Source organism: Osmerus eperlanus, chromosome 23 (genome assembly GCF_963692335.1).
Source record: "Osmerus eperlanus chromosome 23, fOsmEpe2.1, whole genome shotgun sequence".
Classification (NCBI taxonomy): domain Eukaryota; kingdom Metazoa; phylum Chordata; class Actinopteri; order Osmeriformes; family Osmeridae; genus Osmerus; species Osmerus eperlanus.
In genome coordinates, this window is record NC_085040.1 from 4,341,133 (window position 1) to 4,365,560 (window position 24,428).

At 43.8% G+C, this 24,428-nt stretch overlaps 1 protein-coding gene across 6 annotated transcripts in view; it reads right to left on the minus strand.

Moving 5' to 3' along the window:
- Positions 1 to 3,796: 3,796 nt before the first annotated feature.
- The window catches only part of LOC134009701 (sodium/potassium/calcium exchanger 2-like), a 33,693-nt gene continuing 13,061 nt past the window's right edge, over positions 3,797 to 24,428 (minus strand). Inside the window, exons 3-12 of one of the 6 annotated variants that reach the window (XM_062449307.1) lie at positions 23,791 to 23,832; positions 22,566 to 22,674; positions 20,499 to 20,513; positions 17,412 to 17,462; positions 14,651 to 14,749; positions 12,409 to 12,491; positions 8,108 to 8,242; positions 7,848 to 7,937; positions 7,435 to 7,601; positions 3,797 to 7,273 (exon numbers count right to left, since the gene is read on the minus strand). In XM_062449307.1, the coding sequence (XP_062305291.1) occupies positions 7,024 to 7,273; positions 7,435 to 7,601; positions 7,848 to 7,937; positions 8,108 to 8,242; positions 12,409 to 12,491; positions 14,651 to 14,749; positions 17,412 to 17,462; positions 20,499 to 20,513; positions 22,566 to 22,674; positions 23,791 to 23,832 (1,041 nt within the window). In that variant the 3' untranslated portion in view covers positions 3,797 to 7,023. Of the gene's footprint in view, positions 7,274 to 7,434; positions 7,602 to 7,847; positions 7,938 to 8,107; positions 8,243 to 12,408; positions 12,492 to 14,650; positions 14,750 to 17,411; positions 17,463 to 20,498; positions 20,514 to 22,565; positions 22,675 to 23,790; positions 23,841 to 24,428 lie in introns of all 6 variants that reach the window. The other 5 variants (XM_062449305.1, XM_062449308.1, XM_062449310.1 and 2 more) reach the window with 5 other exon arrangements.

Here is a 24,428-nt window from a genome sequence, read left to right on the forward strand (position 1 = left end):
TAGGCTAGTTGCACTCTCCGGTTATCTTACGTCACTGCTGGCGGGAGGCTGTATGAAAATTAGAAGTGGGTCCATTATCACGAAGTTATAAGACGTTTTTTCATAGATCGTAATTTTCTACAGTTATAGACAGCCTAACATTCAACAAGCGTCATAGAGAAATTTGTGCGCACGGCACAAGTAGACACTATGCTATAGGTGCATGTGAGTCACTCTAAGTTTAATGTGATTTAAAATAGATTCATTTTTGATTGTATAAAGGTATCTTCAAATCAATAGGGTTTTTTTTTTTTTTTTTACAGGAGCACGGTGGTAGGCATCTGCTGCAGTTTTGGACTCTTGAGAATAGAATTGCAAAGGAGAGCAATTGTGGCGGGAAGTTGTTTGCTAAATTTGCTGAGCCGCTCAAAAAGTCCTGCTGGTGTCCATCTCCTCCATCTGGACTTTGTTCAGGAAGATGAATCACTTACTGATCAAGAACATGTCTAGACTAAGAGAGCAAATAGTAGATTCAAACAACATTTTGATCAGTGTTGCTGGTCAATGTGTGATTTCAAGTCCTTCTCATTTTTTAAAGGATTATAATGTAAAATAATCAGGTGTTCATTCAGCAGGTGCTTTTATCCAATGTGATGTGAAGATGGGGATTTGATGATTTTAATAATGAGTGTGCTGCAATACGATATAGTTATGTAAACCTAATCATACAGTAGCAGTAGCCTAGACATAGTTCCAAAATTGCTATTGCACAGGAGGACCTATGTGAATTTACACAAATGGAATATTAAAAGGGGTGGGCGGCCTCTTGAAATGTAAGATTGTTGTTTAGCCTACCCTGTTTTCCTAACACACAATTTTGACACATTTACTTAACTCAGACTTAAAGAGCATGTCCTCTTAAACAGTATTACTGCTAGTTCCTAACTACAATAGTGTCAAGTATCAGTGAAAGTAATAATGAAATACTGAAGTTAAATAGTTAACAAATGGGTTATGGTACAAACTGTTTTAAAAAGGCTGATGACTAAGACAAGCATCAAGAGTTGGCAAAATGGGTTATTGCTATTGGTAAGTTCTAAGACTCAGATGCACATTTAGTGTTAGAGGTATGCGCCTCGATCCCTGGTGACCCCATTTTGGACTGTGATTCAGTTTGAGATTGATGACTCATTTCCTAATGGAAGGGCCACTCCGGTATACTCCCATACAACAAATAACCTGAACAGGACAATCCCAGATCTTGACAGGGTTAAGCACTCTTATGAGGCCATTTCTCTCATGATTTGAATGATTACATTGAAACCTCCAGTGTTTTTTTGTCGTTGCCATAAGGATAAAAGAAAACATGTCTGATCTCATTTGGTTATCAAAGTATAAGTGAGTAAATATAAACTGCATTAAGGAGAAAAAAAGAGGACTAAGTTGATACAGAGTCTAAGGCCCCCTATCCACAACTATAGTACTGAACGGATTCGTAGACCAGAATCAGAATCAGAATGGGATTTATTCGCCATGAAAGTTCGCCATGTAAAATTTACAGGCTATTGAACTGAACATTGTGACTTCACCACAAACGCCTGATTATCATTTGATGGTGACCACTCATTTAGAAATCAAAACATCTCACTGCCTCGACGACTGCATGTTAGTATGTTGGTTTGATTTCTAAGACCACACATCTCTGATCACTTTGTGCAGGAGTTAGTCAGTGGTTTGATTCCACACAGCAGAGATCACCATTTATTTTTATATGACTCATAAGTTGAGCTCCATGGAAAGACCTTTCGAGGGAGCCGTCAATACTAAACCCCCCAAAACATGTTGTTAACCGAAACAGTTTGTGGTGTCTCTCCTCTGTGTAACAGCCACATGCAGACGTTTCCTCATTCCATTGCCAATATCTGATTCAAGGGAAGCAGTGAGTGAAAGTAGTACTGGCATTGAGTCTGCCCACCAAAGACTTTATGCTGAGTCAAACACCAACACGCCCTGAACTGGCAATCAAATGAAGTCATAGAACAAAGTCTGGTCGTGGTACTCACTACAGCAGTGCTCTTCAACCCTGGTCCTCAGAGCCCACTGGCCTGGATATTTTGGTTGTTTCCCTGCTCCAACACGACCCATTTATTTGAATTAGGTGTGTTGGACCCGAGAAACATCTAGAATATACAGGGCAGTGGGCCCTGAGGACCAGGGTTGAAGACCACTGGACTAGAGGATTTGTCTTCAGCTTCACACCCATATGGGTTTCATTAACAGCCAGCTCAGTATACAAGTGAGTCTGCCTCTGAAATGTGAGTGGGACAGGGAAACCCCCAACCAAGTTGTCCAGACAATCTTGTCAGTTAGGAGGATATCTGCTTTTTTAAGGTGGCAGTTGTTGAGGAATGACACAATCCCTTTTTGGAGGGGATATCTCCGATCTAATCTTTAGGTCAAAAAGCAAACACCAGGATATTTATAGTTTAAATACAGTAGCCTATATACATTGTATGTTGTCTAGAATGTTGAAAAAACCAAAACTTTCCACAAATGCAATGTATTTCAAGTACATTTGATATAGGTTTGGAAGTTTACACAACTCATTATTCATTTTGTAAATTTACGGAACTGTTTCTAAATGTATATTGGGGTGGGATTATTTCCAGACGAGGTTTCACAGTGAATATAAAAATACAGAACTGTTTATTATACTGAATCTTGATAAATACCAAAGAACCAAGCAAGAATTGAAAATCCCCCTCATCATCTTGCATAGGAAGCCTCTGTGGAACATTTCCAAGGAACAGGATTAGGGTTAGCACGCACACGACAAAAGAAACTGATGGCATGTCATAACGTGAACATAACATATATGTTGCATCCCAAAACCTGATGAAACTAAACTGGAATTGAATAGGTGATTTCTCTTTAAAAAACAAAGATACTCTAAGGACTACAGAAGATAATTACAACAAATTTTAGAAATAATGATACTACAAAAATAAGATGCCCACAATAACATATTTTGTGTTTTTTCCACTTTCAGTGTCCCAATCCATCATCTTTACAGTAAAGTCTCAAGGTGGTGATCATTAGTTTCAGTAGGATGACTCTTCATCCTCTTGTCATCAAACCAACTCCAAACATGGGAGTCTTCCTGCAGTTTCATAGTGCATAGTATCAGTCTAACAAAGAAGACCAATACAATTAGAATGGTGTGACGTTCTCCTTTGAACATTACTTTAAATGTTTAGGAATATTTAGTTACTCCACTGAATACGTTTTTTTTCCTAATAAATCCCCAAATATTCTCAAAATTACTCAAGAAGGTGTCCTGCTGTATGATAATAAATAATGCCATTAAGAATAACGATAAGGTAAACAACAGCTAGACCTAGTCTAGCTGCTTTTTGGGATCACATGCTAAATGTACGGTTTATTGAATCATTCTACAGTTGAATGATGTATGCAGTGTAAAATCTGCATCTAGATGATCTAAATACTTATATACAGCGGTTATCAATCAAAATGTGTCTATGATAAACGAAGAATAGATCCATGATATGTTTAAACTGAAGGCGGCTTCAGATGCCACCAGTATGAGCTCTAGAGGGCGCACTGGCCCTCCTTTCATTTCCTTTTACATTTGTGGGCATGTGTTTGCAGCCTATAACTAACACAGCACAATCAATCACAGTTATGATGAGGTGGGAAGTGAATTCGGCTTAGTACTTCAGTGAAACTCTTTCTCCTCTCTTCCTTTGTGCAGAAACCCTGAAACTAACTGAGAATTAAAAGAGATCAACAGTGAATAATTTCATTATCAGCTTTATTCATTTTATTACATACATTGTGTCTTTACGTAAAGAGACATGTTGTTTCACACATATAGATTATATGGTTAATTTGTATCTGTATATATGTACACCTTAAATAAATCTTACATTAACACCAAGAAAATAAAAAACATTTACAGTGCAAGAATGTGTATTGGTTATTGACTCATAGTCTATTCTCAGCAATCAATACCAGTCTCACATTTTAAACCTTTTTTCATTCATGCTCACACAAATGTACTATTCAACTTGGAAAACTGTGTCTTTGCCCATTCTTGATTTCTCACATGAATAACTTCGAATTCTTTATGCATTTATGCACTTTTGACACCAGACATTGAAGCCACTGAGAGAAGCAGGTTAAGGAGGCAAAAGGAGAAGCTTTAGGTTCTCAGTGAAATTTAAATCGTAAACTCAAGCAAGTATCTCCCACTTACATGAAGGGATGAGTACGTTTTAGTGTGTAAGAGAGGAATGGCAACTATCTGGCCTGTATACAGTACCCTACTGGCAAGCTTGAATATAACCATAGTATTTTCCTTCATATGAGGGCCTCTCATCACTACTGTGTAAGGCAGAGGAGTTTCTGTTTTCTGCTGTTAGTGGGCAAGTTAGCACTATGAAAGGAAAATATAATTGATCCCAGTATGCCCGAAAATATGTAGTTTTTCCAATAGTCTATCAATACAGGTTGTAAATACCTGCTGTACAAATCCACCTTCTACCCTGCTTGTGTGGTTACAAAAGAGTAAATAACTCTTTGAGTTGCTTGTATTTGCAGTTTTTGAGTGGAAATGTGCTGGAGAACTAACATAGTTGGGTTAATTGATACACAATAATATCACCTAAAGAAAGGCTAATGTTTATGGACTACAAAGAATCAATGTGGTTACATGAAGCTCTCATATCAGCCCAGCTAGTGCACTCACACTCTAGGGGTGGAATACTGAAAATAAGTTTTACAATGACTTCTAGGGAAGCTCTTGAGGGTGGCTTCATTCAATGAAAAGTGTTTTTGTTTTGTCTTTCTTATTGCTCAAGTGATAACATGGGAACACTTTCATGCCAATCTCTTTTTTTCTACCAAAGGAAATGAAAATGTAAAAAAATAGGTTGAATACGACACAGATGTGAATTACCTTTGTTAAAGCTCGGTTCTGTGTGGCCTCCAGCGAAAGCGTTTCTGTTCTATGTACAAAAGAAACCAGCAATTCTTTCTGAGTTGATGCATAAGAGTTCATTTACAGTTTTTCCAGCTCACCTGTACAGCTCATGGGTAACCAGCCCAACGTCCTCGCATGCATTACGCTCACACATTCATGTTAGTTATTTACCATTATTTTACAGGTAATTCTTGCTAATATACTACACAGGGACTGAGCTGAGGTAATTCCGGTGTTTCTGGCCAGTTTAGAGCTCTAAAAGTAGGGGACTTGAAGATAAACTTATTTCTAGTTAGTTGATGAGATCACAATAGACAAGAAAGATGGCAGAGACAACTGCATGAGAACGCTATTCTCAAATGCAATGACAATACACACAGTATATTGCTGTTAGTTTTGTGAATATCCACATTCTATGTAGCTTGAGCAAGTGTAAAAATAAGTGCTTGAGATTAGCTAATCAAACAACAATATAAAAAACGCATTCTTGTGTATATTTGTGCGGTTAGTTGCAAAAATCCTGGTAATATAATCTATTCATTTTTTTCCTACCATATACCTTTATCATTAACCAATAGTCTTTTTATGATGCCAGAATATACAGATTGCACACATGCACATAAGCACCCTTGATTAGAAAATAAATTTCACAAGATTGATAAGATAGCTTCAACCACACATGTTGACATTGTCTACAGAGAAACTGAGCACTCTCTCTACTTTGAAGGAGTTAGGAAATGTTATTCTTTAAAATCTGTTTTATAGAGAACTCCTCACAGGTCTGACAACACTTATCTGGAAATGTGGTCAATCATGCATCAATCAATATTTTTGTAACTCCTATTCAAGAGGCCTGAATAGTCTGATAAATTTGAAGAGTGCACATACATTCACTAATCTAAATAGACCATTGCATGACTCGTATTAAGTGTTTATCTACTACTCTATTGTGACATTGACTTACTGGTTATGAGAGTCTTATCTGAATCTACACATGCTTGTTTTTCAGAGTGAAGGATATTGAAGGCTAGTATACTGTATATTTTAGTAGCCTAAAATTGGGGCTTGTTTAAATCTTCTTGTATAGAGTTTACTATTCTGAACTGGGAGTAAAGCGTGACAAGCTTTGTACAATGGAAACACGTGTTTAATGGCAGGTGGGTGAGAAGAATAGTGGTAAGACTAATACCAGGGCTCAGGATTCTAGACCTTACACTGCTACAGTACAACTCTACTTCTAGGTACCATGAGTAGTATATCCATTAACAAATCAAAGAGACATTCAGTGGTATGGTAAAATTAAAATGGACAAAGAATAGTATTCGATTGAATTCTTGAAGTCTTTCAGACAGAGCACAAGATGAAATTTGCAACAAAACTGTCTTTGTTTTCCCCAAATCTGCACAATGTGGAAAACGAAGTATTTCCTCTTTTGAGTCCTCAGGAGAGGAGGACATTTACTCTGAACCAAACTCCACCGTTCTAAGACAGCGTTCTCACAGCACACCATCCCTTCATCCAGGAGTTGATCATCATCGAGCCAGAGATGACAAACATGTCAACCGTCATTTGAAAATCCATCATTCTCTGAGCCCTGAATCAGGTAACTACAATTACAGTACGTTTTTTTCTCAGTATTTCCTTCATGCCTGCACACTGCAGCTTAAACAGGAGGGAGAGGGAGGGTTGAAGTGACTGTGACACAGCCTGCTCAGTCTGTCAGGTGTCCAAACCCAGCACATTGTATGTAATGAAACAAGTGACATGCATAAGATGGCAGGGTTACCTCTCTCCCTGCCCGAGACCCCCATGCTCGTGAACCAAAAAGTTTAATACTATTTCCTCACAGGTTAGTAATGAACTGAACCCAGTCATGCTTCATAATTCCTTTTGGATGTCCCAACAAAAAGTACAAAATTAAATAAAAACGGAAACCAAACGTTCTCCAACCAAACTCACGAAGAGACTTGGCAAAGTTCCTCTGCACGGGGTCGGGTGGGTCAGAGGTCAGGGGGGGGGGGAGAGGAGGAGCGTGGGGGGGCTCAAATGGAGATTGGACACATGATGACCTTGTCCTCCAGCATGACGCTGACCACCAGGAACACAAAGTAGAGCAGGAACATGATGAAGCCCAGCAGCTTGCTCATGCGCCACTTGCAGGCGGCGATGGAGGCGATGACAAAGAGGAGCATGAGGAAGAGGAGGACGATGGCGCAGAAAAGCCCGTTGGAGCTCACGCTCACGGGCTTCACGCCCTGGATGAGCGACCACAGGAGCCACGGGAACGGCAGACTGGAACAAACACACACACACACACACACACACACACACACAGACAAAGACACACAGCAGTTAAAAAGAGGGTTAGATATTAACGTTTACTATATGGCGACTATATATACTTTAACGCTACCCCCTAAGCCACACGGTGCTAGTGACACAAATCAGCATACCCAACGGTGATGTCGAAGATGTTGGAACCCACAGAGCTCGACACGGCCATGTCCCCCAGCCCCTTCCTGGCTACAATCACACTGGTGATCAGGTCTGGAATTGAGGTACCGGCTGCTAATATGGTGAGCCCCATAATCTCCTCTGTAATACCAATGGTTTCTCCCACCTGCAAAGATAAGACATCATGCCTAGTCCACATCCACTTTCAAAACATTTTTAATTACAGTCAAACCTGCATTGAATTCAACTTTTTCCACATTGTAGACTACAATTTACATGTAATAAATACACGTGAAAGATTTCAACAAAACCTAAGATTATAAGATTTATCAAAAAAATATTGAATAGCTCTGTTGGATTGTTTGGAGACTTTGGAAGCAGAAATGAATGACGAGATGAAATGAGAACAGACCTGGTGTGCCCACCACACCATGAGGTAAGAGAATATCGCAATCCAGCTGATGGATCCCAAAAACGATATGGGGAAGAACTTCTTTGCAGTCTGGGAGAAAAGAGAAGATCAAATGGAACAAAAACCACACAGACGTACACAGCCTAGATAAAGGACACATGGCCTTAATGCAAACAGAGACGGTCCGCCTCCAAAAGCGCATCGACAGCAACCATGAAAACGACAACAATCGGGAGCGACCGACGTGCGGCCGCACTCACCGTCTTCCTGACGTCGGGCAGCGTGAGCCACAGGGGGAAGACGATGGGCATGATGATGAGGTAGGTGAGGCGTTTGCGGTTCGTCTCGGGCCAGGACAGGCTCAGAGGCTGGTCCTCGTCCTCCTCGTCTTCAGCCTGAGCAGAGAGGGCAAGATCCTCAGTCATGGCTTCTATCCACACTCTGAACCCTGTGGCAGCTTAATGTGTACAACACGTATTTTCGGTGTGTTTTAACAAAGATACTCCTAAAGTATGAAACAGACATTGCGGTGTGGCTAAGCACATCCCTTTTGTTGATTTGTTTCTGTTTGGTGCATGTGTGAACGGTGTAAATTTAGGCTTAGAGCATGGAAAGAAAAACAACAAACAGAGTGGAATATTACAAGCTGCTTTGGTGTCCCTGCAGCCCAGTTGACTAGGCCACTGGGGGATGTGTTACCTGACCCAGGAGGTAGGGCTAACATTTAGTCTGGTACGTCTGTTTGACTTTTAAGCCTGTTTTAAGACCAGATGCTGATAATCTCTGGCCATGTCATCTATCTTTTAAATGTTAACAGCGAAAAGCCGTTGGGAGCTCCTTGTCAAAGGAGGCCCACCGCTGCAATCATCACAACAAATCAAACAAAGACTATGTCCTCTATACAAATAAAGTGCCACACCAGCAACAACTCAAATCGTCAAAAGAGCTAGATTACAGAGCTAAATACAGAGGGTTGTGACGGTAAGGGGCAGTTTAGTAAAACACTCATGATGAGAAAAATCTTCCCTGACTTCCTTGATTCTAAAGAGAGTCTAGGTTGGTGCCGAGCAAATGAAGGCGGACCCTTGACCCACTGGTTGATTACACTTCCACAGCATGTTGGAGTCAGCTAAAAGACAAGTACGAACAAGATGGCGCCCGTGTCCGGCGCATCCTCCCCATCCTGTCGCCGCGTCCTCAGGTAACCTTGGCGATGAGCGCCTGCAAAACAAAAGAGCTCACTGTGTTCTCTCACTACCTCTCCACATCCAGATGGTCGTATTGTTACCACTGAATGGGTCTGGAGCTGGGAACAGAGAATCAGCCGAGTTCTCCCATCAGGAAAATCGGACGGCGTTTTGAATTGGCGTACGCAAACTGGCACCGTATCCGCTTTTTCATGATCTTTATAAACTGGTTACTTTTGCGGTTCATATTGGCACAGGGCACCTTGCTGGTGGGCACCATTTCGGGCCTACAAAATCGGGATATTATTAGCCTGTCAGTTTATCAGTAACCTCTGCCGGTCAATGTCCTACAGAGATGTTGTTGTGTTTTCAGAGAGGGCTCCCATATGCCATCCCCTCAGGGGCCTTCCTGCCCTGCGGTGCCTCAGCCAGTGCCAAAGTCGGCAAGCTTAAATGGCATAGACACCTACCACCCAGCCCCCCAGAGCGCAGACACCCAGCTCCCCAGAGCAACAGAGGAAGGCTGACATTTATTAAATTAGTTTTACCCTCAGGGGAAAGCCCATTGAGACACTTGTATTGTTCCACAAAGGGAATGACTCCTGGATAGCAGCAGGCACTTCCCCAATGTGAGCCCGACATGCCAACATCAGTGCCGGGATGTACATTTCTGCACCCTTGATCAAATCAGAGCCGTACATCATGCGCAAAACCTGAGCGCATGCGCAGTATTGTGATGAAATGTCTGAAATGCGCAGGGAGAGATGGTAAACATGGGATGTTCACCTAGGGACGGGTGGGATGAGCTGTCAACTCATTATAGTAGGTTGTGGGGTGGAACAACCTGTTCAGCTGGAACCTCAGAGAGTTGTACACGAGAGAGGCGTCTCACATAGTTGGAACAATCTCCTAACGACAGTTACCAGCTTCAACAGGGAAAAGATGGCCCCCTTGCCTTTACCCTTGCCTTCACCTTCACTCATCCATTGACAACCTTGAACAGAGAGATGGACACCTCTTGGTTTCTGACATGGATAAATCTTTCTGATCATCTTCGCCTCACCCGTTTCTCATCATTTAATTCCGCTGTGTTTCTTTGTTTATCCGATGCTGACGAACCAGGCGTTGGTCCTGGTTAATCTTGGATGAGCTACAAGGGCACTGCTGCAATGTTGACAACATAGCTCTGGTTGCTGAGAACAGACCTCAAGCTGACAGCCTGCTAACTGGGTGACAAACGCAGACGTGAGAAGCGAATGAAAATTCCCAATACATTCACCAGATATGTGTGGAGCAAACTTTCTGGATCTGAAGGCTCTAAACCTCTTTGCTTGGGTTTATAGAAAAAGAAAATAAGCAGGGACGCTTGTGATCAGATGCCGTATCCATCAACCGTGACATGGAAACAGTTTCCCTATTTGTCTTATCTGTGAAGCTGTAATGGTAGGGGTTGGATGAGTCATATAGCCTGTCTGTTATCAATCTTTGTTTTCTACTCATTGTTCTTAAAGGAGAAATAGATTAAAGGAGCAGTACACTCTCATGAATATTTAACATGACTTGCATAGAGAAGCATTACACAGAAAAAGAACATTTAGAAGAGCTGGAACTGTGACGTAAGCTTGAGTCATGTAGGCTACAGCCGTCTAAAAGAGTTGGAAACATGAAATGAGCCTGCATCACATAATTTAGGCAAAGTCTGTGCATCACTCTTTAAAAAGATAAAGAAAAATGTTTGCAATTCAGATTGAAAGGCATTTTTATGTTCATCAAAACATCAGTTTGCCAAACCTAACCTAAACTATCAACTTTAAAAAAAAAGGAAATTGTGCTGAAAACGGCTTTGAATATATAATTAGACGTTAACCATATATATTATTTCCGAATTGCCAAGGCATCCCGTAGGAATTGAAAAGTGAGTGTGACGGTGCCCCTGGCGACACGTAAAGGTGTGAGCTCCAAGGCACATCCTGCCAGACACCGACAGGTGCACTGTGGGATACTAGCGCAAGGTTGTCTTCTAAAATAGCTATGTGTAAAAAACCCAGCTGTGGCAACCAGACTCTGGCTTCTCTGCTTTTTAATGAGAATATATTTTTCCATGTTGGCTTTAAAACAATGTTTTCAAATTCAGCATTCAGGCCCCTCCAGAAAGAAGAACAAAAATGCTGACCTTAAAGTTTAGTTTCGCCCCAAAAATATTGTTGAAGGTTACTTTTTCTCCTGATTTGGGCTATATTTCCTGAACCACAGTATGAGTGATGAGGGTTGCAAAGATGGAGGCTATTGTTAGCCAGAGCAATAGATCTTGCTCTGAACCAAGGGGAGTGTGTGTGTTTGTGTGTGTGTATGGGTGGGGGAGAAGGCAGATCGATTGAGGTGTGCCTGGTCATTTTACCAAACAAGATCCATTTCAGAAACTTCCCTCTGTAATCTATTCTGAGACAGTCCCATAAGCTCCAAATGATTCTGAACCTTTAACGATGCTTGGAGACAAGAATGCAGCTAAAAGACTGCAGATATGGAGAGAAGATTCTGCAGAAACAACCAGAAAGAGGGCTCTATTTCAGAGACGGATCTGTGTTACTCCCATCATTATCAGGGTCTCTTGGTCAAGGAGAGTACTTCGATAGTTAATATGAACGAATGATAATGTTCGTTCGGTGAAGGTAAAGAGATGCTTTGAGAAATGTACCTGTCCTAAGAAGCAGATGTCATGTCAAGGTGGTCAAGCCCCCCCCCCCCCCCCTCCCCCTCCGCCCCAACCACTCCTCCTTTCGTAGGAGACTTTGATAAAACGCCAGCTCACTCCAGAACCATGCTGCACCATCTGGCAGCCTGGCAGGTTGCTGTGCCAACAGAGAGGATGTACGCGGTCAGACTCATCGTTCATGATCCTGTTTATATAATCCACTGTGTTCACAACTAATGGTTCATCTTCCTGTTTGCTCTTAAAAAACAAACAAACTAATGTAATTACCATAGCTGGAAAAGGTGAGTTTGCGTATGACTTTTTGTGAACGTGCACGTCAATTTTGTGAATGCGTGTATCAAGGTGTGTGCATGTGTGTTTTCGGACGTCCAGGGGCGAAAGAGAGGATAGCGTGATCGTAGCCACGGCAGCAGGAGAAGGACTTTGGCAGGCCTGGGTAGAGACGCAGGACCCCGCCTAGAAACATGCTGGGGTCAACACAGAAGCACAGACCTGCACAGTAGTCAACGTGACCTTCATGTCAATCACAACTTTCCCTAAGCCGAAGATCTTGCCGTTCCGATGTTGATGAAGAGTCAGTGTAGGTAACGGCTAGGGATAAGCAAAGCGTAGGTGTTTGGATGTGTAACGTGTGTGTGTGTGTGTGTGTTTGGTTTCCTACCGCTTCACCCTCTTGTCCTGCAGTTCCGTTCATTGGCGGCGTCACCTCCACCTCCACATTGGAGCTGTTCGGAAGATTCTTATCTGTAAAACAAAAAACAAACGCATGCCATTTTAAATGAGGCTGACATATGCCCACACTTTACTAGCCTTCATAACCGGAAAGACCTACAATTTGTTCACATGACTTAAACCTTGAGTACAAATTATGTGTGTGTGTATGAGCACACAAGTGTATCCCCAGACACAGTTTACCTCCAATCCTTGTGGCTAACATATCTCCAATTCATTTAGAGCCAGACTTACTTAGAGTTTTTGATTAAAATACAACGAGCCAATAGCCATGTAATCAGATGATTAAAACATAATTGCTATGGAAATTGGTTTAATCCGAGTGTGGTTGTGACACGGCAGGGGAGATAGTCAGACTGATACTGCGATCTGATAGCCCTGACAACCCCTCCTTCTCTGTCCTTCTAGACGGGAGCCTGCAGTCATTACAAAAGCACAGAGAGATCCTAATCAAATCATAAGCATTGTGTGTGCGCACGTGTGCGTGTTTGACAGCGAATAGGTCAAACAGACTTCCCAGATGATCTGGATTCTGTGTGAAGGACTAACACTCCATGATGAACGCGTCACCGTGTTACCGGAACACTGTGGGTTTCTTTGAACGTGACAAAGTGTGTCTTTGTTGACTGTGGCAGACAATGTTAAAATAATCATTCAATCAGTGCTATTAACTCTAATCTTGAGCAATGAGAGGTCTTAACATCAAAGCAGGCTACTATCAATACCGGTCATGCAGTTGGACACTAAAATGGTAATATGTTAATGCGGCGCTGTTAGCATAATTTAGTCTGTAATAAATATACATATCTCTCTTTGATTTTGCCCATTTGGGTACATTTTGCCAATGAAAGCGCGCACTCCCCTACCCCCCACCCCCCCAAACACACTTTATCTGGTGCGGTTAGTAAGGACACCCCGCACACACACACACACACACACAACCCCCCCCCCCCCCCCTCCACACACACACACACGTTCCTACGTCGGTGTAGTATTTTGGACCTTTACGTAATAGTTCTTTGAAGTGGAAAACACAGGATTTGCACTTGGCAAGGGCTCCTACTGAACAAAATGTTGCCTGGAGAGGAGAGGATAACAGCGCTGGAGAGGAGAGGATAACAGAGCTGGAGAGGAGAGGATAACAGAGCTGGAGAGGAGAGGATAACCGAGCTGGAGAGGAGAGGATAACCGAGCTGGAGAGGAGAGGATAACAGCGCTGGAGAGGAGAGGATAACCGAGCTGGATAGGAGAGGATAACCGCGCTGGAGAGGAGAGGATAACCGAGCTGGAGAGGAGAGGATAACCGAGCTGGAGAGGAGAGGATAACCGCTGGAGAGGAGAGGATAACAGCGCTGGAGAGGAGAGGATAACAGCGCTGGAGAGGAGAGGATAACCGAGCTGGAGAGGAGAGGATAACCGAGCTGGAGAGGAGAGGATAACCGAGCTGGAGAGGAGAGGATAACCGAGCTGGATAGGAGAGGATAACAGCGCTGGAGAGGAGAGGATAACCGAGCTGGAGAGGAGAGGATAACCGAGCTGGATAGGAGAGGATAACCGAGCTGGAGAGGAGAGGATAACCGAGCTGGAGAGGAGAGGATAACAGAGCTGGAGAGGATAACAGAGCTGGAGAGATGATAGCAGATCTGGAGAGGAGAGGATAACAGAGCTGGAGAGGAGCGGCAGATCTGCCAGACATACGTGGTGTGCTGCACTATAAATCATGGGGGATATTTTACTGGTGTGGTGTATGGTCATGCTCAGCCTTGGATGTACCAACAAACAACTACCAATAACACTTTATATGAACTATCCTTTGTGTGTTGTTCCTGTGTCTGGATCATTATCTTTGCACGTCTCCTGTATGTCAACATAGCGGTTGAGCATATATTATCGGGAATCCATTCACGATTATGACAAGTCCTTCCCCCTGGTGGGTCGTTCCTCACTGTGTATTCTAGAAAGATCTGGGATGGATATTCACCGCAGACAGTCATTATTTGTAGATTATACCTACTATATTTATATAAAATATTGATAATATAACTAACAGCCATTTAGTGATCAAAATGTTTCATGAAATATAGACTAAGGATGAAAAAATATTGCTATGAAGCTCAGGAATTGGAGCTTTTACGAAAGCCTCCAGTGTGAGGAAATGCTGTGTCACCCACCTGAGCGGCTAGCTGCTCCGTTAGCCTTCTCACTGTCTTCCACTTGACATTTCTTTTTGGCAATCTTGTGAAGGATGGATGCCTTCTCCCGGAATTTTCCTGTAAAAACAACAACAATGGCAGTAGAACCTCAGAGGCTGCTGGGGCAGGCCAGCAGGACTGCCCCCCCATGCCCACAGACGTTGACCCAGAGGCAGGAACACACACCAACAGCTTTACACAACCGCTACCATTTGACCTGTCAAAATCACAACAACACTAGCGTCAAATGAATTAGCTTCTGTAAAAAAAAAAAAGGACAGTACTGAAAAACAAAATGTTATCAATCCAGTAGCACGAACACAAGAATACTTCTATTGGCTTAAGGAATACACAAGGCGACACAGTAGGCTAGGGTTCTGATCAAGTCAACAACAACAAGGTGTATCGGCTTATGTAAGAGGTTGCCCCTCTTGACATTAAGAAGAATGCAAAGGCAATCCCTTCAATGCCGCCACCATGGGGTGCGACTGCCTGAGAGGTCCCATGATCTGGAGACCACCACTCTCTGATAGTCCCAAAGGGGGACCTACAGTACGTCCACACACCTAAAGCAGTTTTATTTGGTCCTGACTTGACTGCCAGACCTCCGGCCTGGGTACAGCCTGGGTACCGGGACCATGTGTGATAGGGACCAAAAGAGACGTCCATGGAACCAGACCACTTTACAATCTTTAACACTTCATAGGATGGGCTTATTGGAAGTCCAGGCTATCTGTATCCACTTAAAGTCAACAGCATCAATAACAGAAGATCAATGATAACTAAGAATGAGGGGATTATTATGCATCTCACAGGTGTTGAGCTTGTTGGTTGGTCACACAAATAGGACAGAAAAGCTGCACCACATAATCGGCCCTGATGGACTTGAAATATATCAAGAGACGTGTTTGGTTCAACTCTAGACTACGAATCGACGGGTGTATTCGTGTCAGGGCACATGTGCGTGCCAGCCTATGCACGAATGCCATGCATAATTCTATTCAGGCCAGTACATTTCAATCGACCTGAGAGCTTCTGGATGTTTTGTTTTTTTCAGTCTCTCGAATAACGTAAGGTTGACTACTTCGTCGGGCTCGATGGGGTGACTCATCGATATGTGTTCCACCCAACCCTGTCGCCGTCTGTGACCTTCCAGTAAAATCATTAGCCTTCACACAGCCACCCAGTGACACTGTGTCCTCTAGACCCCCTCCACCTCCACCCCATGTCCCTCTTTTTCACACCTCTTCCCCCATTTCACACGCCAGTCCCCTCACATACTGTACAACTCAAATCCGTCGTGTTCTTTCACTATCGTCCGTAGAAATTGACGCCGCGTAACCCTGTTTAACCTACTCACACACACACACACACACAAACGCACACACGGACACGTTCGGTCACACGGATATGGATCACACCACCAGCACACTTCAGCCTCGTTCACCTTGGGAGGTTGTCCGCGTGAGAGGATGTATATGCGTGCGTACGCGTGTAATCAGTGCTTCCGGCAAGTTGCACAGGCAGGGAGGGCTTGGCGTAACGGGCAATCTCCTTTTATCTTCGAGCTAATGGTACGATCAGCCAACACTGTGATAGTATGCCGAGTAAGTCCTTCAGATTTCACAAAGTCAATATATGAGGTGCATTCACAATGTGTTTCAAGAGATGAAGAATGTAGGCACACAAAAAAAAGCTAATGTCAGGATTCCCTAGCTGTGTGTGCTTTTGCAAATAAGCACTTTCATTCTGTATTCTGTTTAACTTCAACGTCAGGGTCTTGACAAACTATACACACAAGAAACAACTCAGTCATTGACAAGGAGTTATGTAACTCGTTGGTAGGGAGCCCTTCTCTAGTCGTCATTATAATGTTAGCCATCTCTGCCTACTCTATTTTCCCTGTCAGCCCCGAATGTTACGCAATTCCTGGGTGGGTGAGTCACTGGTTTTCCTCCAAAATGTGTGACGTAAATGGGAGGTGCGTTCACAACGCTCTCTCCCTGTCAGTACCAGGGTTTCATGAGGCGTGGCTGATCTGTTTCTCCGATGCTGTTGTCCCCCCCCACCTGCTAGGGAGGAGGGGAGACGTTCTCGCAATGCTTTGCGAACGTTGTTTTTCTATTTTTCTATTTGTGTGCATGACTAAGCCATTATAACCACTGGTGAAGTCACATGCAAGCAAGGTAACCTGGGTATTAAGATCAAACAAAATAAACAATCTGACTTATTAAGGAAGCTGGTTTGATAATGTTGTATCAGTGTTTTACTTCTTATCTAAACTGTCGAAATTATATACACAACACTACACACTGGAACTCTTTCTTTGCATCTCTGGGATTGACGTGTGTAGGTTTCTATCTCTCATGATACCTTTCCAGGGTGTCACACTGTACGGCACAACAGTAAAAAGAACAACAAAAAGGGTGGATGTACATACAGTTAACGTTTCAAATACAACACTTAGATACCAAATCTCCTCAGAGCTCTGACAACACGGACAACCAACCCCATCAAAAAACAAACATCAATCAGAAACCAAAACAAAACAATGAGCATGGGAACCACGATTTGCACTTATGTCAGTGAAATCTCGGAGAGGACATCAAAGAAAAAGTAAAAACTGAACCGTACCGTACAAGCACAAAACAATGAGTGGCAAGGTCAAGCGATCGAAATGAAGAGAAAACGGAACATGTAAAAAAGAAAATGACTAAAGTAATTGAGAGAGCAGACTTACCTTCTTCAGTCATTGTGTGATAATATTTTAGCTTTCCATATGTTCCAAGTTCTACAACATCACAGCAAAAGACAAGGGTAAGGCGACGAGCACAGAGACATGGACAGGAGCAGACATGTAAAAACACCACATCCTGAAGGTTCAAACACACACACACACTGTACAAAGGGACGGCAAAGTTGTTCTCTCTCACCAAAACATCACTGCATAAGTGCAAAACAGAAGCCTACTAGCCAGGACACTTCACAAAGTACAAATCTTTACATCAACAACTTCCACAAGTGATTAGCATCCTTATAGGTAGGTATTTCTCAGATCTCAGATTCTTCTGAGATATTCATGCTTGCAGGTGTTGAACGATTGTTGATATTATTGTGTCAGTAAAATAATGTCTGCAAAAACAAATAAACCTAAATTATCCATCCGATTGTCATCTATAAGCGAGAGTTTTTTCTTCCGCAGTGTTGAGACTGGCACCATATATTGATATTTGCTTTCATTTTGTTTAAAATACATTTAGTTGATGACTTATTCTTGAATAAAAAAATATAACAGTGCTGAAACACAACAGCATGACTTTGATAATCAAAGTATTATGGTTGCACCTGTGCCTGGTCATCATTGTAAAGCAGTCTGCTGTAACGTTAACTGTTTTAATTTTTTTAAACCGCAAAAAAAAAAAAAAAAAAAGACCTCACGATACAGACAGTAGTGTAAAAAAAAAAGTACTGATAAAACACAATTAGATCACTGACAATGGTCAGAAGAAAATCATTCGGACTGACTTTTTGCATCCAACACAGCTTGAAGACACACGACAACACAACCACTTCATGTGTACTTTATCCTCTGCGGCAGGAAAAGAGCACTCTTGGCGTTCTACTAAAGACCTCTCGTCATTGCGTGGCGACCTCTAAGCCCTGTCTTTCTTCCTTTTACTAGTTGGAGCGTCATGAAAATTCAGTCTGTGTTGGAACTGAACGCTTTTAACAACGATTCTTTCACCAGAGCCAATCATTGATGTAATGATTTCCATGTTGCGTTGAAGTGGGCTTCCGGGAAAGCGCAAGGGTGGGGGGGCAATGGGTGGGTTCTTTATTGGGGACCATTGGTGAGGGCATCACTGGGGACCATGGAAGGGGTATTTATTGGGGACCATGGGTGGGGCGGGGAGTGGGGCCTGGTGGTAAGGGCTCACTGGAGTCCATGGGTCAGCCAAGCAAAGAGCCTATTCTGTTGGGGCCTTTGCTATCTGGCATGTCCACAGCCTCTGAGTGACAGGCTAGAGGCAAACCTCTCCCAGTTCAATCGATTGACCTTGTTCCCTCTGTTCCGCCGGCTACATAGTCATATATAAGTTTGCGTAATCCGCGATCAAATCATGAAGCAGTTGTAGGTGAAGCAAGGTCAGGAGGAGGAGGAGGAGGACTAGAGGGAGCAGGGTCAGGAGGAGGAGGAGGAGGACTAGAGGGAGCAGGGCCAGGAGGAGGAGGAGGAGGACTAGAGGGAGCAGGGCCAGGAGGAGGAGGAGGAGGACTAGAGGGAGCAGGGCCAGGAGGAGGAGGAGGAGGACTAGAGGGAGCAGGGCCAGGAGGAGGAGGAGGAGGACTAGAGGGAGCAGGGCCAGGAGGAGGAGGAGGAGGACTAGAGGGAGCAGGGCCAGGAGGAGGAGGAGGAGGACTAGAGGGAGCAGGGCCAGGAGGAGGAGGAGGAGGACTAGAGGGAGCAGGGCCAGGAGGAGGAGGAGGAGGACTAGAGGGAGCAGGGCCAGGAGGAGGAGGAGGAGGACTAGAGGGAGCAGGGCCAGGAGGAGGAGGACTAGAGGGAGCAGGGCCAGGAGGAGGAGGAGGAGGACTAGAGGGAGCAGGGCCAGGAGGAGGAGGAGGAGGACTAGAGGGAGCAGGGCCAGGAGGAGGAGGAGGAGGACTAGAGGGAGCAGGGCCAGGAGGAGGAGGAGGAGGACTAGAGGGAGCAGGGCCAGGAGGAGAAGGAGGAGGACTAGAGGGAGCAGGGCCAGGAGGAGGAGGAGGAGGACTAGAGGGAGCAGGGCCAGGAGGAGGAGGAGGAGGACTAGAGGGAGCAGGGCCAGGAGGAGCAGGATGGAATTCATTGTGACACAGTGTGACCCGAGTTGCTGTCGAATCAGTGCTGCCCAGAAACCCCATGATGAAGAGGTCAGGTCCAGCTATGAGTATGAGTAAGTGCACAGAGCCTCAGATGAGCACCTGACCACAGCCATTTGTCTTGCAGCTGAGGAAGCAGTTTTGACCTCATCTCCCTTGAGTCTTTGTTGCTTCATATTTCATGCTGCTCAAAAGTTAGCATTTTAGCTCCACACAGATGGGGAGAGGATTCAATGTGTGTTGTCCCCTTCCCTCCTCTTCCACACAAACACACACACACACACACACACACATACACCCACCCACACACACGCCAAACAAGGTAATATGGTTCAACAGTATGGATTTCCTATTCCCAGCAGAATTAGGCGATGCCAACCACTTCAGAGGGTCCCATATTTAGTTCAAGGTTAACCTACTCATGGTAGCATTGGCAAGTCCATAAAGACTTATGTTACAATTATTATTTTTTTTGACTAAAACTAAAAGACATTGGAAATAAAGGTACATTGGTCTTTGAATTTGGAGATGGAGGACAGCAAGTATGTTCATTATTGAGACAGCTGGTTAGTACTCTATGACATGTGACATTAAGACTGTAGTTTATGGGGTAACCAAGAAGGGATATTAATGGGAACAACACGTGAATGGTTTTACAAATGGTAATACATCTATAGAGAATACATTTATAGGACCACCTACTTAGAAAATACTTCCATAGAAAAAGACACTATAGTGAACACCTCTTTAGAGAATACCTCTATAGAGGATCCCGCTATAGAGGATCTGTCTATTAAAAGTACATCTACGGCGGCTAAACAGGGTTGTTGACTTGAACAAACAAGGATGGACACGGCGGCATTTTGAGGAGAAGAAATCTACAACCAAAGGGGGCGGGGTCTCGGGGCTACAGGGATGAGAATGAACAAATCTGGGGGATTAGATAATTAGAGTTGGAACTCACCAGAGTCAGCAAATTCTGAGGGGACAGAGGCAGAAACAAGAGTAGAAAAAGACAGAGAGACAGAGAGAAAGGGAAAAGATAAACCAGATGACTTTGAATGTATAAAATATGTTGGAACAGGCCAGGACTGACGGTTCTGAAACTATTCAACTATGAAAATATGCACAATGAGCTATTCATATGTGAGGGGAAAGAACGGCCACAAAAAAAAGATATAATCTGGACATTGAAATAGACTGAAAGACATGTAAATATGGTTGAAATGATGGGCTTTACCCTAAGCAAAAAAGAGGGTTCAATGATACATTTTTTAAATAGCTGCCACCACCAGTTCTTCAGTCTCACAAAAACATCCAACTCTGTGCCTCGTACACCAACACAATCTTCACTCAGAATCAAGCCCACAGCTTTTAATAGTGCCTATGAAAAATAGATGGACTTACTGAGCTGGCAACACTGAGCCACTTAAAGTCTAAGAGCTTGCAGGGAACGGTGAACGTTAAGGACAAGATGCTTCGACTCGATGAAGCTGTTTGCCCAAGTCTTAAGAGCACAGAGGATACGCTCTCTGGTGTGAGGTTACCGACAAGCAACAATGAACCTGAAGGTATTGCACACAGGAAACAGCCCTTTGCTGACAGACAGTCTAGCACAGGTCCACCACAGTCTTGTGGATGTGAGGTATGTTGATCAGCCCTAGATGAGGAAGACTAAGTCCCACATCTCGTCTGGTATTGTGCTGTTGACAAAGTGGCCACCTCACTGTCCTTTATATAAAAAGAACAGGGCTCTTTTCTGAGGACGGACATCTCTGGTACAAGAAAAGAGAACATTAGACCATTAACCTTCAAAAGAATTATTGAACGCCTCCCAAGAGCTCGAGAGCCTCATAGGAGCACAGCCTGGGAAAAACACGCAAAATAGCATCGAGCTCCCATCGTGCGATCATAATTACACATCCATTTGAAGACCAAAAGGAGAAGTGGGGGCCTTAATGCCTCATCTGACGAGGGTCCTACAGTGCGTTCCTCCTTCACGCAAGCTATGCCCTCGCACATCGTTGCAATCATAGGCTGTGATTTAGAGCTTAATCACCCAGATGGAGTGACTAACACATTGAGTAATGGGGCGTCTAGGATTGGTAGCGCCACAAGAAGGGGAATGCATGTTAATGGGGCCCTTTGCAGTCAGCCAGAGCACAGCTTATTAATCTGCCTTGAATCAACTCATTCAAAAGCTCCGCTTTCCAGAAATGTGAAGACCGTGGAAGCTGAAATGACGGCTCCCTGGGACAGGTTCAGGTTGGGGCTGATGCTGCACCACCCGTAATGTTTCAGAAATCAAATATTCCACCCATGTTCCAAGAACACAGAATTCTGCATCCCCAGCACACGTAGCAGGCCTTCATCTTGGAGTCAAGGAAATATCTGTCTGACTGCTGATATCGCATTGACCTCAGAGTATTTCCAAGAAACAACCTCACGACCTCGCTCACAGTACAAGGATTAATCCTGCATACACTTACCAGTACGCCCATTTCAAATCTGGTTCATGGCATAGTTTTATGTACTGTATAAGTTTTGTTTCAAAGCCGTTGGTGTTGTGACTCGATTTTTGGAGCATTGATTATCTCAAACCCTTAATATAGGTGTTCTAAGGAGTGTCCTGATTTGGCCTTAATTGATCAACTGGAGTTCCCAAGAAAGGCACCTTTGTGGTGAATAAAACCAAAATAACCCCAGTAATTAGAAAACATCAGGAAAATAACCACAATCTCTACAATTTGCTACTGAAGACCTACTGAATCTGACTGGATGTTGTCAGGAGTTAGTAAAACCCTCTTAAGTGAGGAGTCATCTCAACCTGTATAACAGCAACAACAACAAAAGCCCAGAGACTTAGCGAAGCCTCTCTCCTGAAGAGCACCAGTGTTATGGAAGCTCCTCCCTTCCTGGTTCTGTCTGCCTGGGAGTCAAGGAGACTGACAGGTCTAGACAGAGAGAGTTCCATCGAGAAACACTGTTAGTGACACATGTCGGTCTGTGTGCGGTTGTGCTCGTGTCCTACCTTCACTGAGGGGGTCCAGGGTGTGAATCATCAGCTGGAAGATGCTGTTCCTCATCAAGCTGTTGTGCAGGGAGGCAGAGCTGCCCCCCCTCTGGAGACGAGGTCTGGCCTGCAGGGGGGGGATGACCAGGTAGTCATAATTAACTCTTGTTTGTGGTGCAAAATGTGTTCAAAAGTAAGAGCACATAAATAGGAGGTGCTGTCCATGACAACACCCATATTTCTTACAGTACCAGAATTTCCTTCTCAACAGTTTGAGTCTTGGGATTGATATCCGAGGGTCAATGATTCAGTAAAAAAAAAATACAAATGGCTTTAGAACCTGTCAAGGGAAGGGCCAATCAAACCCCAGTGCCATGCTTCAGCATCTGAAACCAAAAGGAGCCTGTTCATCCATCATCCTTCGCATTAATCCTGCAAGCATTTTAACACCCTGCCGTCTAATAAAAGAAGGTACATGCATCCGATCCAGACAGCCAGCCGGCCTTGGTATTTTTGTTGACGATTCGAGTTTGTTGGTGGTGAAACAGCCCTGGGGGACCCAAACCCTGGCCCAAGGTCACTTTGGCGGTTCAAGCTGAACGAGGGAACTGTGGGAAACGGGCCACCTTCACAGGCGGTGACTGTCTGGAGCGTGGCCGTCTCTGGCTCGCCCCGTGGGGACACGTAGGCGCAATCTGGAGGTGTCAGCTGCTAACTCGCCAGCCCATATGGGTGTGAGCGGGTGGGGAGGGGATCAGATCGCCGGCACCGTTTGCAAAAGGCCACGAGGACAGGGTTTAGTGGAATCCACCGAGAATGATCCTTTTCCTGCCCAAACTTGCGTTGGGATTATTCAGAGATTCCAGGTGCCTTTCGGGCACAAGTGGAAAAAGAGACGCTTTATAAAATCATTTGGATGTCAAACTTCCTTTAAATCTGTAAGTGTTGAAACATTTTTCTTTTTGTGTGAGTGACAAAACTGGAAATTCGTGCGTTTTCACATGCAATGCAGTCTTACTCTTACACTTTCACTGTTAAGGCTCGCAAGAACCAGGCCTGCAAGAACCAGGAGCTACACCATATTATGTGCACAGGGGAAGTTGCCAGCACCACAGAGGACACATGGCTGACTTGTTCACAGTATGGAAGGAGAGAGAAAAGAACAAGGAGTTTGGCTACCTACACACGGAAACAAGACCAACACAGAAACAGACGTAAAGAATTCCATGCAGACAGAACCTACCGACAGCTTGCTTTCATCCTCCGGTGCTTCTGGACTAGTCGCCTTCACATCCAATAAACAGAAAGGAGGAAAAAAACAGGAGAGAGAGAGAAAGAGGACAGAGATGTGAAGCATGCCATACACAACACAACCAGAGACTGACAGATGAAGACAGTAGAGACATTACTTTTTTTATGGATGGTGATGATGGTGATGTGAGGTGAAGGAACAGGACAGCTTCCTAATGCTGTGTTGTTATTGCCTAGGACCTTATCATGTCTCAATGTCAATAGTCAATGATTGGGTGATTCAATGATACTTGAAGCTGGAGGACCTAAAATGTTCATGAATGTAATTTAAGGTAAATCCTAAAGCCTTGCGACTTAGAGGGTGGGAAACTTTCCATAACATTTCAAATTTTATTTTTAAACCCTATATGGCTCGGTTTACAGGGATTTGAAATAAATCAGTCTGCCTGCCTGCCTGCCTGCCCATTTAGACATCCATCTATGTATCTAGTCAGTAGTAATACAAATCTATGATTTATGCTAGCTACGAGACGTTTATTGCAAAAACCTAAGCTTGCCCCTGACGGTGACATTAATTAAATGTTAAATACATTTGAACAATGACACTACCCTCTTTTAAGAGACATGTAG